Source organism: Squalius cephalus (assembly GCF_949319135.1).
Source record: "Squalius cephalus genome assembly, chromosome: 15".
NCBI classification, from domain to species: domain Eukaryota; kingdom Metazoa; phylum Chordata; class Actinopteri; order Cypriniformes; family Leuciscidae; genus Squalius; species Squalius cephalus.
In genome coordinates, this window is record NC_137136.1 from 22,389,832 (window position 1) to 22,405,803 (window position 15,972).

At 37.2% G+C, this 15,972-nt stretch overlaps 1 protein-coding gene across 1 annotated transcript in view; it reads right to left on the bottom strand.

Moving 5' to 3' along the window:
* Positions 1 to 15,972, bottom strand: part of LOC307173007 (dynein axonemal heavy chain 11) — a gene marked incomplete at its 5' end in the record, with an annotated part of 68,798 nt that overhangs the window by 28,824 nt on the left and 24,002 nt on the right. Inside the window, 15 exons of the mRNA XM_079895802.1 lie at positions 4,015 to 4,176; positions 4,291 to 4,433; positions 5,475 to 5,598; positions 6,622 to 6,784; positions 6,873 to 7,066; positions 8,466 to 8,627; positions 8,706 to 8,945; positions 11,493 to 11,595; positions 11,684 to 11,849; positions 12,529 to 12,733; positions 14,206 to 14,379; positions 14,958 to 15,089; positions 15,174 to 15,324; positions 15,430 to 15,578; positions 15,779 to 15,906. Of these exons, the coding sequence (XP_079751928.1) occupies positions 4,015 to 4,176; positions 4,291 to 4,433; positions 5,475 to 5,598; positions 6,622 to 6,784; positions 6,873 to 7,066; positions 8,466 to 8,627; positions 8,706 to 8,945; positions 11,493 to 11,595; positions 11,684 to 11,849; positions 12,529 to 12,733; positions 14,206 to 14,379; positions 14,958 to 15,089; positions 15,174 to 15,324; positions 15,430 to 15,578; positions 15,779 to 15,906 (2,396 nt within the window). The remainder of the gene's footprint in view (positions 1 to 4,014; positions 4,177 to 4,290; positions 4,434 to 5,474; positions 5,599 to 6,621; positions 6,785 to 6,872; positions 7,067 to 8,465; positions 8,628 to 8,705; positions 8,946 to 11,492; positions 11,596 to 11,683; positions 11,850 to 12,528; positions 12,734 to 14,205; positions 14,380 to 14,957; positions 15,090 to 15,173; positions 15,325 to 15,429; positions 15,579 to 15,778; positions 15,907 to 15,972) is intronic.

A 15,972-nucleotide genomic window follows, 5' to 3' on the forward strand; every position in this document is an offset into this window, starting at 1 on the left:
GGACACAGATCATAATTCACTGAAAAGCAATAAAACATTTACATGTAACTGGCTGGCAAGAAAAAAAGAAAAAGAAAAAAGAGACTGTTATAAATGAAGACCTGACTTAATGCTATTTGATAAACAGCATATTGAGTTAAATGCATGTAAATAATCCATCAATCTCTTAAACTCAAAGGTCACTGTTACCTGTGTCAGAAATAAAGTAATTTTACACTCATAAATGCATTAAGATAAATGTTGCACAAAGGTGGGATTTGGTCATGAATCTAATCCAAGAGCAAAAGATAAAAGATTAATTAAAAAAAAATATATATATATATATATATAAATAGTTATATTGACTTTTCTCAGAGATGCAATTTAAATAGGGTTACCAAAGTTAATATGTTAACACAAACACTATAAACCCTAATGCTCAAAATAATTAACTGGTTTAAGTAGGGTAATCTTAAATGAAACAAAATTGTTCAATCGAATTAACTTGTATGAGTATTTGGAACTTCTTTTTTTCAGTTCACAAAACTGACACATTTGAAGTAATCTGAATTGTTTCAGTGTTTTGAGTTTTATGAACTATTTAACTGAAACTGGGCTGGGATTTTTATTTCCCAGCATGCTTTGCCATGACAATCAAAAGGGAGAGTAAATTATAATAAAAAAAATGTTTGCAAGATTATAGTTAAGTGGGAGATTCTGTAGTTTAATGTTTTACTATGCTAATTTTATGTTGGGTTTTTTGTAGGGCTACCATCATGGTGACGAGTGGAGCATGAGCTTGGTTTGAGAACAAATATATGTTATGTTTTATAATATCATACTCATTGCTGTGCTATGCTAATGCAATCAAAGCATTGTGTTACCAATTAGCAAGTTAGCATTTATTGAATTAGCTAGTTTAAGATAGCCAAGTTTCCACTACTAAAAATATTTAAATTGAGATGACATGATAATTTTAAGTTAAATGTATGAATTAGCTTACTCAAATATTTCAAGTTAAGAGCAATTAAATTGTTTGAGTACAAAATAAAAATCTGCCAGTTCTGCTTACTTAAACTTTGAATTTCTTAACTTAAAAATGTAACTGATAACCACAAATTATTAAAACTTATTCGGCTTTAAAGTGAATGCAAGTAAGTACACATATTACATGTTGTATTTTTTCAGAACTTTTTTTACTGTATTTATTGAGTGTACCACCCATTTATGAATAAATTATGAAGAATGTTATTCTTATAAGTAAGTCAATTAAAAACTAAACCCAGTCAAATGTTTAACAAAAGTAAAAGTCATTTGCATTGTTTGTATGGTGAAATTTAACTGTCATCAACGCTCAGCAAGTGAAATATCCCGGCCAAGCCAACACTTCATCACAACTTCAGCATTCAGCTAGGCTCGTCATCCATAACTCCATCAAGGTCAGCCAGGAACCTTGGAGTTGTAATTGATGATCAATTGAACTTCAGACCACATTGCTAAAACTGCTCAGTCATGTAGATTTGCCTTGGACAAGGAGTTGTGTAGCATGCTCTGATAGGAAGGGCCTGATCCTCCTAATGTTGTACAAGCGCTTGCTCTATTCAGACTGGACTATTGTAATGCTCTCCTGGCTGGTCTTCCAGCTTGCACTGTCACATCTCTGCAACTGATCCAGAATGCTGCAGCCAGAGTGGTCTTTAACGAGCCGAAGAGAGCACGTCACTCCTCTCCTCACAAAATTGCACTGGTTGCCAGTTGCCACTCGCATCAAATTCAAGTCACTGACGTTTGCCTACAGAACAACCACTGGCTCTGCTCCCTTTTACTTAAACTCATTACTTCAGACTTATGTGCCATCCAGAAACTTGCGCTCTGCAAGCGAACGACGTCTTGTGGTGCCATCTCAAAGAGGCACAAAATCTCTTTCTCTGACCTTTACCATGACTGTTCCCTGCTGGTGGAATGATCTGCCTAACTCAACCAGAGCGGCTGAGTCCATAGCCACTTTCAAGAAACGGCTGAAGACTCATCTTTTTCGGCAGCACTTGATCCAGTAATACTAACACTTTCTCTTCTATTTTGTATAAAAATAAATTATTAATTTTTTTTTTTTTTTTTTTACATGTACTGCGTTAGCTTAAACTGAGAAGGGTCATAGCACGTTCATATTGTTGTCATACTGTTAGTTTAACTGCTTATATTGTTCTCATTTGTAAGTCCCTTTGGATAAAAGCGTCTGCTAAATGAATAAATGTAAATGTAAATGTGAATATCACCCATGAGCAAAATATCTTTATTCATTGAAATTCAATACCAGTGAAGAACTGCAGGACAATGGCAAAAACATTCATAAAGTGTAAGGCAAGTCGTTTCTATTGAATTGTTTTCGTCTTATTATTATTATTATTATTATTATTAAATACTTTTTATTATTCATAATTTATAGATTTTTTTTTTGCAAGTTCCTGTTTTGCATTTACTGTGTGTTATTATTATTATTATTATTATTAAATACTTTTTATTATTTATAATTTTTTATAAAAAATTTTTTTTGCAAGTTCCCGTTTTGCATTTACTGTGTGTTTTGATGCAGTTTGCAAAGTAAAGAAGATTTTTGCTGTGCAAGTGAGTTGACTGATTATTTTCTCTCATCCACTCAAATTGCGGAGTTACACAAAGGCAAATCATTTATTTAACTTTCCTTAAAAAGCAACTCATTGTGTTATCTACAAACATTTTTAGATTAATTGTGATAACATATTTTAATTGACTGAAATCCCTAAATTCAACTCCAGCATTATAGTCCAGCACTGAGTGAAATACACAAATAGGAAACAAACCCACAGCTGGCCACGAGTCAACACACTCACACATTCATGTACAAACTCCAGTACATACACACAGTCTGGCTGAAACAGCTGTGGCTTCTCTGGGGGTCAGTCTGTGTGTATTAATCACTGATGCTTTATTAGCATAAATGATCCTGCTTAGTGATCGTTCCACTGGTGCAGGGAAAACAACAATGCCGAAAGAGAGAGAAACTGCATCTGTCATTGAGCTCACTGTGCATGTGATCAGCCATTTGTCTTCACTTCAGAGTCGAGCTAATGATGAGGAATCTGGTGCACATGTAAATGCGAGGAGAGAACACTCATCGAAAGAATTATAGTGTCTTTTAGCCTTTTCGTTTTTCTGTACGATGATAAATGAAACCTCTTTTTTCTAAGCCTTCTAATTGAAAGAATTAAAACAACTTCCTGTAAATTATAAATCAATATGGCATTAAAAAACTAATAGAAACAAGAGAATTAAACTTATTTTTATTAATTATTAAAGACAGAAAGACTACAAACACCCTGTTTAACCACTATTCACCCAAACGTGTAAATCATGTCATAATCTTGCCCTCTGCTTTTATAATATGGAAGAAAGTGGCCAACATGTCTGTTTGTCATATGGGATTGGAATGAAAAGTTGAGAATTTCATTTTATTTTTGGATGAGCTGGCCAGAATGAACTGGTGTGAAAATCAATTAAATCAATCCAAAACCAAGTTTGTTTGGAGTTTGTTTTGTGAGTTCGAAACAGCTTGCCAGGGAATTTTCCAGAAAAGTTCCAGCTGGTAAACACCTTCGAGCTATGATCCATGCCGATTACATAGGTAGGTGTGGCTCTGAGGCTCAGCCTTCTTTGACGTGGAAATATTCTCCGGTTGACCAGATACTTTTTGAACTGCTGTTTTCTCACCACTGTCGTTTTTTGTTGTGTTTTTGTTATTGAGACGAAAGCATGCGGCATATATTTACATATTCACCTCAATGCCGCTCCCAGAAGAGTGGGCAATGTCGGGACGTTTGCCAACAGCGAAGAATGAAAAATATCTTTACCCTGAGTATATCAGGGCCTTTGGGATATCCCATGACTATGCAAGAGCTGTAGCCAAAACTTTTACCGACAAGGAGCATTTATAGATGAAGTACTGGTGTGGAAATCCAATGAAGCTACTTCCACTGACTGACTGAAGCTCGGGTTTACCTGAATACTTGGGATGTCCTGCAGGAACTTCAAGCTGACAGACTGGAGGGCCTCCAGGGACCATTCCTGGAACCAGTCCAGAGTGGTGCAGTTCAGCAGGGCTGGGAAACGGCGGGCACGTAGACGCAGGTTATTACCTACTGGAGACATGCAGAGCACGACCTACACACACATACAGTATGCACACACTTTAGATGCTTATATATAATCCAAACAAGATATGCTAAATAAATCAGACATATAAAAAAAAAAAAGACACAATCATTGCAGTGAGACCTTGAGTTGTTGTCGCACTCGATTCATAAAAAAGCTCCAGCAGTTCTCATAGTTGTCCAGAAGGCCCAGTTCCCGCAACTCACTCCTCACAGCTTTCCTAACACCATCCACCTCCTCTTCACTCAACAAATCAGGGATCTCACCTGGAGTCAGAGCGCCACAGAACACATTCATTTCACTTAAAAGGGTCACGTACATGAATGCATTTACATTGAGCAAGTAACATTTAGGTACTTGTTAATGTTACTAGGTATTCTAGATACAGTAGTATTTATCCAAAAATGACATAATTAAGCAGTGTTGTTATTGTTGAAGTGAGGAGTATACTAAAATAGTAACAGATTTTCGAAAAAGAAAAAATGTAGAGCGGGGATTGGTTCTATGCCACGGTTGGCAGGGAGGTGAGGCATTGCAGGGATTAAACAGAATAAATGAATGGAGAAGTCTGTCGTTTTCACCAGAAGGTCTGGTTATGGACATTTGGACACTTGGACATTTTGATTACGTATTATGAGGTCAAAACATTTTTAAAAATGAAACGTATGCAAGAATGAATTTTTCACAAATATGATCTATAATATGCATTTAGAAAACAGATAGGGTGTTTTAATTGGTTTGTTTGAATGGCTTGACAATACATACAGTAGGCTCGACCAATCTGTTTGGCTGAACATTAGCAGACGTTGCCATTTATCATTAGATGTTATCATTATTGCCACTAAATTAATTAAATAAATAAAATTTTAAAATTTAAAAGGTAAAAATAAATATAAATAATAATTATATTCTTGTGTTACGGAAGTTACTACACTGACAAATAAATGCTATTCTAACAAACTGTTAATGGCATGCAAGAATAAACTCACTCTGAAGCATTTAAGCATTATCAATTACACACGCATCAGTTAAATTATGTTACATTTGTTTACTCCGATGATCTGCCGCTTTATTCTGGATCGAGACCTAAGCGGGTTTCCGACCTCTGCGCTTGACATCAGTGACGGATGAGAGCCACCATCTGTGTTCTGGGGTCTTGATCCAATGACACGCAGGCCTGTTCCAGTCACCCTTAATCTACTTCACTGGCCCCACTCCATTTACATATGTTTCCCATTCATCAGACCAACACACAATGAGCCCCCCTGTGGCGTGTATGAATGTGTGCGTGCGCGGGAGGGTCTGACCTGACGAGATCAGGGTGCTGATGATGACGAGAAAACTGTCCTCTGGGATCTGAGCGTCTGTGAGGAGCAGGACTGTGGGGATGTTTTTCACCCCCGTCTTCATGTACAATCCAGCCAAATCCACCTGAAAATACATGAGAGGTAGTTGAGCACACTACCAATATGGAAAGAGCAAAAGAAACTTCCAAAATCAGTCTGGAATTAAAACATTCAGATACATTGAGTTATGGTGCTCATTTGGGAGATTTGAGTTTGAATCTGGTCCAAGCCATGTCCCGATCTCATTCCGCCCTCTTCTTCCAATCATTTTCTGTCACTATTCTGATTTTTCACTTAAAAATGGCTTTAATTAAAAATCTCCAGAATCAACATGTTGGCACTCCTACAACAGCAAGTAAATTGACAGGCCTGTCAAAAACCCTAAAAGTTGGTTGAAAGAAAGCTGTTTGCTTTGAAAGTGACATCTGTGTGAGCTGTGCTTCATACATTCCTACACTATTGACAACAGTTAATGGACCATTTTGCCCATAAAATGTAGCCGAAATTTAGCTAATGTGACCGCACCAGGGGAAAAAAGTACAAGTTGACTCTCTTTTATATAAATATACCCTCTTTTAGGCCAAAATGTGAGACTGCACATATACATATATGCATAGAATCAGGACGAAGTGTCTTTTCATGATTAGGTGTAGAGGGCATCAAACAGTGTATAGAGATCAATGCAGCTCGGTCAACTGGCCTCAGATTTACCACACACTGATGAATGAAATGATAGCAGCGGCCTCATCAATAGGGCATTGAAATATTTGCCTTGGTTCTTTAATAGGATCTGGCAATTACTCCCCATTGCATCCGGGCAGGACTAAATGAGATCGATGGAGCCGGACGGGGTATTGATCAGGGAAAGTGTTGTCTAAAAGAAAGCTTGATCTCTGGTAATGAATCACCACCATTTTAGATTTCTCCTCACCTAACAGCAGTGATGGGTACTATGATTTGGGCGGCTGATGTGGGTTATGACCGCTTGGCACATTATCATAGTCACATTTGTTGTGGTTTCTGCTGTATGTGGTTTTCTAATTTTCATCTTGTATGACAGTGATTGTATTTTGCAGTCTATTGGAGCGAAGTCTGTGGACGATGTTACCTTTAGGTCTTGCATGCTGTATCCCTTGCTGAGGGTGGGCTGGAACACATCCATGTTGGAGAGGTGGGCGGCAAGGCGGGTCAGGCTTTGTTTGCCACTGCCGCCCACACCTACGAGCAGGGCGTGGCCTCTAGGACATCCCAGGATGCGACTGATCCGACACCTGCAGAAGCCAGTCAAAACAACCGTGTGTGTGTAATTTCAGTTAAATCTGTATTCACTAAAGCACAGACTGCAGGCGTAGCACTCACACGTGCTGCATGGCTTCCTGGAACAGCACCAGGCTCATGGCAGGGTGGAGCTCATTGTAACAGTCCAAAGCCTCATTGAGGATACAGCTGAGCTGCTCCCATCCAGCTACGGGCATGTAGGAAGGTTCTGCAGATCCCACACTGCTGTGCAGGTATATTAGAGGCTCCTGCAATACTGCCTCTTCCTCCATTTCCTTAAAGAGACACATAGAGGCAACTACATTTTAAGCAACAATAATATGAACTGATATATATTTACTTCAGATAACTTAGAGTGTCTGGAGTTCTACTAATGATCGTTTGATAGCTTCAAAGTGAAGCAGCAATCAGAATAGTTTATAGTAGTTTTAGCAGAAACCAAGATTTGTTGTGTGTATTTACATTTACATGGAGACTTTTTGTTTTGATTTCATTCCGATTGATGAATCCGAACATAGTGTTTACATGAACGGCAAGTAAAACTGAATTTGATCTTTTGACATGCGCAGACTGCACGAATAAACAGTTTCCCGCTGTTGGCGCATACTAACCATCATTCTGCATCATTCTGGCAAAAACGCAGCTACTGTTATCTATTTCTGTTTTTTATTATTATTTTTAAATATGTATACGTTTAATTTATTTAATTATTAAAGTAATTATAATTACATTGTTATTAATTTATTCATTACTTTTAAATACATTTATATAAAAATTTAACGTAATTATGTAAGGGTTAATGCCCGACAAGGTGTCCATTGTCAGGTATTAATGGACGACGGCGAGGCGTGTACCGTCCGACGTGCAGCGGAGGTTGCCTCCGCCGAAGTCCATTAATACCTGACAATGGACACCTCGAAGGGCTTTAACCCGCTTATACCATGGTCACTTGCCAAATAACACATTTTTAAAACATTAGTTTATATTTTAATTAGTTTTACAATCGAAATCTAAAGTTTTTACAAACAATAACTTGGTTTCCCTGGTTACGCCTGACGGTATATTTAACAACCGGAGATATTTATAGTCCGCTCGATTTATAGTCCGTATAGATACTTTGACTGCCTGTTGCTATGGTTACTCACAGCTGATGTAGCCAGCGCATTTATTTATTAATTTTATTAATAAATAAAATGTCAATATTAATATTAAATTAATATTAAATCGAACGGTAAACAGTCAGTTTCACCAGAACTCCTTTACTAGGTGTCCTCTATCACTTTTTAATGGACACCCTGCAGCCAATCAGAATCGAGTATTCAACCAGACCACCATGGTATAAAAATATTTAATTATTGCGTTTATTATTTTTAGTATTTTTTTATTTAGTTATTTATATACATTGTTTTGGTGTATTTCTTATTCACTTCATTTTAATGTAAGAGTGAGTGAGTAACTTGAATGTGCAAGACTTCCGGTGTCATCCACTTGCAGTTATTTTATCCGTACAAAAACAGTCCGTTATGCTGCTTTGTGTTCAAACTGGTATGTGTTATATTATTTCAAACTGACTACATGTCAGAAACAAGCATATTTTGGAAATAAGAAAAAGTTTGGAAATAAAAAAGTAAAAAAAACCTAAGAGAACTTAAACTGTAAAGTGTGCTAGTTTACCTCGGAGGTCTGTCGTGCAATATCCGTCTGCAACCTACGGAATAGCTGGAGATCGGATGGTTCAGAAAAGCGATCTGAATATACTCTTCTGGATTCATGGATCCAAAGTTGAACCAGATCCGCACCCTGTCTAACACACTCTGGCCTGGAGAACAGGAGACCCTAGGTGGACATGCGTACACAGATTAAAAAGGGTTGGCTAATTCAACATTATACAGAGGGCACAGAGGGAATGCTTACCTGGAACAGCCGAGAGAGATCCCACAGATTGAACAGACAGTAAAACTTGTTTGAGGTGGGAAGGAAGTGCTGGATCACCCGGTCATGGAGGGCTACAGCCGCTTTCACCACTGCTGGACCACTGCTCACCACAGCCGGGCTGAAAGGCAACCTCTGCAGGTGGAAGCCCAGGATAGAGCCGAACATGGAGCTGAGGGTCTCAGGGCTGGGTGTGCTGACTGCTAACACTGTGAAATGCCTCTGATGAACAAAGATGAGGACAGCGATTTTCATATTATATAACATACAATAAACCTTTTGTGTTTACCACACTTTTTGTTTTTTACCACAATATATTTTAATATAATTCAACATTTTCTAACAGTACATTATTTCCAGAAGAAACAGAGTTCTGAATTTAAAACGGGCTCCCTTTGAATTCATGAGTTTGAATTTAATTGGCCACGACAGGATACTGAATTGGAATAATAATAAAAAAACGAGGAGAAAATTACTACATTTTAAAAATGTGTTACTCCAACATTTTTTTTTAATGAATTATACCCATTTAATCCCTGATAATCCCTGAAATATAATTTATGTTTAATGTAAAAAATGTAAAAAAAAAATATTATTTATACTTAATTTAATTGTAATATATTACATTTGCAAAATAGCAGGGTGTTCAAATACTTATTTTCCTCACTATATATATATATATATATATATATATATATATACAGTGAGGAAAATAAGTATTTGAACACCCTGCTATTTTGCAAGTTCTCCCACTTAGAAATCATGGAGGGGTCTGAAATTGTCATCGTAGGTGCATGTCCACTGTGAGAGACATAATCTAAAAAAAAAAAATCACAATGTATGATTTTTTAACTATTTATTTGTATAATACAGCTGCAAATAAGTATTTGAACACCTGAGAAAATCAATGTTAATATTTGGTACAGTAGCCTTTGTTTGCAATTACAGAGGTCAAACGTTTCCTGTAGTTTTTCACCAGGTTTGCACACACTGCACACACTGCACACACTGCAGGAGGGATTTTGGCCCACTCCTCCACACAGATCTTCTCTAGATCAGTCAGGTTTCTGGGCTGTCGCTGAGAAACATGGAGTTTGAGCTCCCTCCAAAGATTCTCTATTGGGTTTAGGTCTGGAGACTGGCTAGGCCACGCCAGAACCTTGATATGCTTCTTACAGAGCCACTCCTTGGTTATCCTGGCTGTGTGCTTCGGGTCATTGTCGTGTTGGAAGACCCAGCCTTGACCCATCTTCAATGCTCTAACTGAGGGAAGGAGGTTGTTCCCCCAAAATCTCGCAATACATGGCCCCGGGTCATCCTCTCCTTAATACAGTGCAGTCGCCCTGTCCCATGTGCAGAAAAACCCCCCCAAAGCATGATGCTACCACCCCCATGCTTCACAGTAGGGATGGTGTTCTTGGGATGGTACTCATCATTCTTCTTCCTCCAAACACGTTTAGTGGAATTATGACCAATAAGTTCTATTTTGGTCTCATCTGACCACATGACTTTCTCCCATGACTCCTCTGGATCATCCAAATGGTCATTGGCAAACTTAAGACGGGCCTTGACATGTGCTGGTTTAAGCAGGGGAACCTTCCGTGCCATGCATGATTTCAAACCATGACGTCTTAGTGTATTACCAACAGTAACCTTGGAAACGGTGGTCCCAGCTCTTTTCAGGTCATTGACCAGCTCCTCCCGTATAGTTCTGGGCTGATTTCTCACCTTTCTTAGGATCATTGAGACCCCACGAGGTGAGATCTTGCATGGAGCCCCAGTCCGAGGGAGATTGACAGTCATGTTTAGCTTCTTCCATTTTCTAATGATTGCTCCAACAGTGGACCTTTTTTCACCAAGCTGCTTGGCAATTTCCCCGTAGCCCTTTCCAGCCTTGTGGAGGTGTACAATTTTGTCTCTAGTGTCTTTGGACAGCTCTTTGGTCTTGGCCATGTTAGTAGTTGGATTCTTACTGATTGTATGGGGTGGACAGGTGTCTTTATGCAGCTAACGACCTCAAACAGGTGCATCTAATTTAGGATAATAAATGGAGTGGAGGGGGACATTTTAAAGGCAGACTAACAGGTCTTTGAGGGTCAGAATTCTAGCTGATAGACAGGTGTTCAAATACTTATTTGCAGCTGTATCATACAAATAAATAGTTCAAAAATCATATAGTGTGATTTCTGGATTTTTTTTTTTTAGATTATGTCTCTCACAGTGGACATACACCTACGATGACAATTTCAGACCCCTCCATGATTTCCAAGTGGGAGAACTTGCGAAATAGCAGGGTGTTCAAATACTTATTTTCCTCACTGTATATATATATATATATATATATAGTAAAAATAAAGCACAACAAACCATCCACATTTTATGCAAATAACTTTTTAGCAGATAAATATTAATATTGACAATTTATTTCATTATATATTAATTATATATTAAATACATTTTATTTTATTTCACAAATATATACTAATACACATTTCAATAGGTGGCATTAATATTTGCTAATACCAAATATGTGGTGCATATGATGACAGGTTTATGTTTAGTATAATTTATACCAAAATGTATCATTAAAAACTACACTTAAAGCAAGATTAATTTTATTTTCAAGATTATTTTTTACTTAATTCCATTTTAATTCTACTTGACAATTTTAAATAATTTTCAATTCAGTTCTGCATGCTGCACAATCATGGTAAACATGCAATGTGCAAATGTGCGATAAAGAAGCTCTTATAGGAGAAATTCAAATACCTGCAGTCTGGGGTTAATTGTGAAACTCCCTGATGTAGGATTCATACAACAGACATAATGGGTGCTGTGTATGTCTTTCATTGTTAACTTTTGGCTGTCATACCTAAAAACAAGAGGGCAAATGGTGTTCTAAAATATTTTGACAAATAATATCTCTCTTAAGTGGAAAACAATGAAAGATGCTGCATAACCAGTGCTTGTAGTCCAGATGCTGGCGAATGAGAGCGTGTGGCTGAGAGGTCCCGTAACTGTCCACAGCTGCCATGTTCATGTCATCTATAAAATAGATGAGTCTCTTGTTTCCAGGGGGCGCGTAACTCCTACCAGCCTTCCTCTCGAGAGGTTTCTCCATTGCCTCTGATAATGACAATATAAAGTGTTGCCTTAAAAGGACTGTGACTACAATATTTCATTGAGCATAATTTTCAAAGAAATCCTATGACTAATGCAAGTTACTTTTTGACTAAAATAAGCTGTATTTGTTTATATATATCAAATCATACAGTGTCATACTCTTCAGTCTAAAAACATTTAATCTGTTTTTAAGGTTTAACAAAGCAAACATATATTGAGCATCTATTAAAGTACACTCTGAGCACCTGGTTCGAATCACTGGATTAAAGGGAGAGTTCACCCAAAAATGTTAATTCTATCATCATTTACTCATCCTCATGTTGTTCCAAACCTGTATGAGTTTCTTTCTTCTGTTCAGCACAAAAGAAGATATTTTGAAGAATGTTGGTAATCAGTTGACAGTAGCCATTGACTTCCATAGTAGAAAGAAAAAAAACCTATTGAAGTCATTGGCTACCGTCAACTTTCTGGTTATCAACATTCTTCAAAATATCAACTTGAGGGTGAGTAAATGATGAAAGAATATTCATTTTTGGGTGAACTATCCCTTTAACTGATCTATTATTACCATCACCGGATGGAGTGAAATTTTGCATATGGACCACAAGGAGGTGCTGTTCAACACATTTGAAAACATGTTCTCTTTAGAGAAATGTGAAGAAATGCATGCTGTCACACTTACTTTGCAGCATGGACGCAGTGGTATAAAAGTGAAGGGGAACTTTTGCAGTTATTAAGTTCTCTGGTAGTGTTTCCAGAAGGTTCCTGACCAGAGCAGACTTCCCAGTGCCTGCTCCACCGACCAGCATAAGAGGCTGAGACGTCTCCAGCAACATACCCATGAAATACTGCAGCCTGACCGTCTCGACTGTTGGGACTAACATAGACTGTAGACAAAGTGAGTGATGGGGGGGAAAAAAATGGCATCTCATCACTCAAGACATATTCAGCTAAATCAATAAATCAGGGGTTTTCAACTCTGGTCCTCGATGTCCACTTTCCTGCAGAGTTTTGCTCTAACCCTAATCCAACACACCTGAACAAGCCAATCAAGCTCTTCAGGATGACTAGAAAGTTATAGGCAGGTGAGTTTGATCAAGATTGGAGCTAAACTCTGCAGGAAATTGGGCCTCGAGGGCCAAAGTTGAGAACCCCTGCAATAAATAATGTTGTTAAAATGAAATACTACTTAAGGAACCCTAATATTAATAAATAATAATAATAATAATAATGAAAAAGTAACCATTCAATTTCATTAATTTCAAAACCTTTCAAAAGTTTGTGAAAAAGGCAGTGAGATTTTTTTTTTTTTGAAAATAAATGAATACTGTTATTTAGGAAGGATATATTAAATTAATCAAAAGTGACAGAAACTTTTGTAACAATGTAAAAATCTTTACTATTTCAAATAAACGCTGTTTTTTTTTTTACTTTCTATTCATCAAAGAATCCTAAAAAAATTACCACCGTTTTCACGAAAACATTAAGCGGCACAACTGTTTTTTTTAACACTGTAAATAATGAGAAGATATTCCTTGAGCTCAAATCAGCATATTAGAATGATTTCTGAATGATCATGTGACACTAAAAACAGGATTAATGATGCTGAAAATTCAACTTTGCCATCGCAGGAATAAATTACATTTTAAAATATAAATTGTAAAAAAAAAAATATATATATATATATATATATATATATATATATATATATATATAATATTTCACAATTGCAAAATTTTGAACGGTAGTGTACATATTGTTTATCATATTACATATTTACATATTGTTTATATTATGTTTAATCAGTAATCAGAAATCAAAAAGTATTTATGTTTATGTTTTTTTTATGTGCAAACTCTATCAAAACATTGTTTAAAATACTTGTATTTCAGGAAAATCAGTGGGAAACTTTGCATGAACTTTGATAAACTTTTAGAACATAGTTCTAGAGTGAGACACAACAAACCTGTAGATCCAGTTCATCACTATGACTACCCTATTATCAACATTAAGTCTTTATCTTTCAATTATAAAAACGGAGACAATGGCCTCACACACACACGCACGCACGCATAATTCTGATTACTTTGAATGGTAATCAGAGCCAAAACTCCTCTGACTGTAGGTTCAGCTCATGATGGAGGGAGGTTGTTTTCTCTGTATCTGCTCACTGACCCACTCTAATGCACTAACTGCACCAAATTAGCATGCCATTATTCTGAAATTAAAGTGGTTCTCTGTGAGAGTGAAATTCCTCAGGAGAATTTTCACAAAGAAATATATTGCGCAGTTAAGCGTATGTTCACGCCATGTTATCCCGTACTGTATGTAACAGGAAGTATTGGTGTATTAGTGTCACCTGCACAGGTGTATCAGGGTCCATCTCAAATGCGGGAACCCTGTCGGTCCATGGCAGGAAGCGTCTGGAATGAGGATCTAAGTAGTAGTCAAAAACAGATCCATGGACAGGAAACTTTACACTCTTCATCTCTTTGATCCACCACTGGCTGAACTCGGCCCGATAGTCATGGAGCTGGGAGATCAAAAAAGACAACAAAAATAGAGACATAAAAACATAAAGAAATTAGTACTGTAACCAATTAGAATATTAGAGTAAATTAATTTGTATTTGCTACATGCCCTTGATTATATACATACACACACATACACATATATATGTGTGTGTGTGTATGTATAATTATATAATTGATTACGTTGTAGTCAAGTATGATTTTTCCTGTGAGCTTTTGTTTCTATGCATTCTTTTTGCATAGTAAAATAAAACCTATAGCTGTAGTTTTTCTATTTTTGGCAAATCATTTTGTCAGATTAACTTACCTTAATTAAATTAGAATACCTCAACCAAGTTTAGTGTTTTGTTCTTCCCTCATATTTAAAATGTTTAAAAATATATATTACGATTGTTTAATGGAACTTGTAGGGTCATTAAAAACAAACATCCCCTCCGGACATCACTATTGGCCACTACTGTATATATTTTATGTTTGGGATATTCTTACAATCAATTTTTTACAAGCATGAGAAATTTTTTTTTTCCTCATTTCCAGTTGAACACAACACAACACAACACTACACAACAACCCATAATACCTGATCCTGAAATGAGGCTCCACCAAATGCCCACACACAGGCGAACACAAAGTATGTCTCATAGATTTCTCGTGGAGAGTCTGCTGGAATGTTCTCAGGAGTTAACAGGCAATCCAACAGAGAGCACAAAGTCTGAGAGAGAGAGAGAGACATCAGTAGAGATTTGAACCAGAGTATAGGCCTATATGAATGAGAGTATCTGTGAGAACGGTATACCTGAACCATGCTGTTCTCAGGAATAGGAATAATTGTCTTAAAGGAGTTTCTCATTTTTTCTATACAGCGAGGGACGTATTTGTCAAACAGAATGGTCAGGTGTGCTCTCTCGGTTTGTCTCTCCCTCCGATCAATCCAACTCGTAACACACCTAGACATGGATGAAAAAGAGGTTGTTCACCTAAGTCTAATCCTTCACAAATGTTAACCACTGTGCATTAGATGGTGTGTATTTTGAATTGAGTGAAATTCTCACAGGCTCCAGCTAAGCTCTTGAGGATTGATGTATAGGATGCCAGCTCGGGACACGGTGGCAGGAGTGGCATGTTTCAGGTGGCTGATCTCAAACAGTAGTCTCATCGAGGGGGTGAGTGGGATACGTTCATTATTAGCCAGAGTAAGAACCTGCACAGACATGCTCAACATGACTACATCAGTGCCAATATTAATAATTCATCGTTTGCTGCAACAACTTTGTCAAATTGTACGTGGTTTTGTTTAGTGGTGTGTTTAAATATTTCAACATTTAAATGTTAGTTCTTCAAATTAATCAGCTGAATGCAAATGTCCCCATAAAAAAAACATGCACAAACTGTGCAGGGTACCTTGTTGTCATCCATTACAGTGTTGAGAGACTCAATCCACATGGGGTCAATGTCTCCATCCAGAACAATCCACTTCGGCCCCGAGTGAGAGTTACTGGCTTGATCCCGCATGAAATGTGACAATAAACCTGCCACATGAAAAGATTTACAATCTCAAAGTCTTACCGGGGAGAATGGATCTCATGTCTAAACAG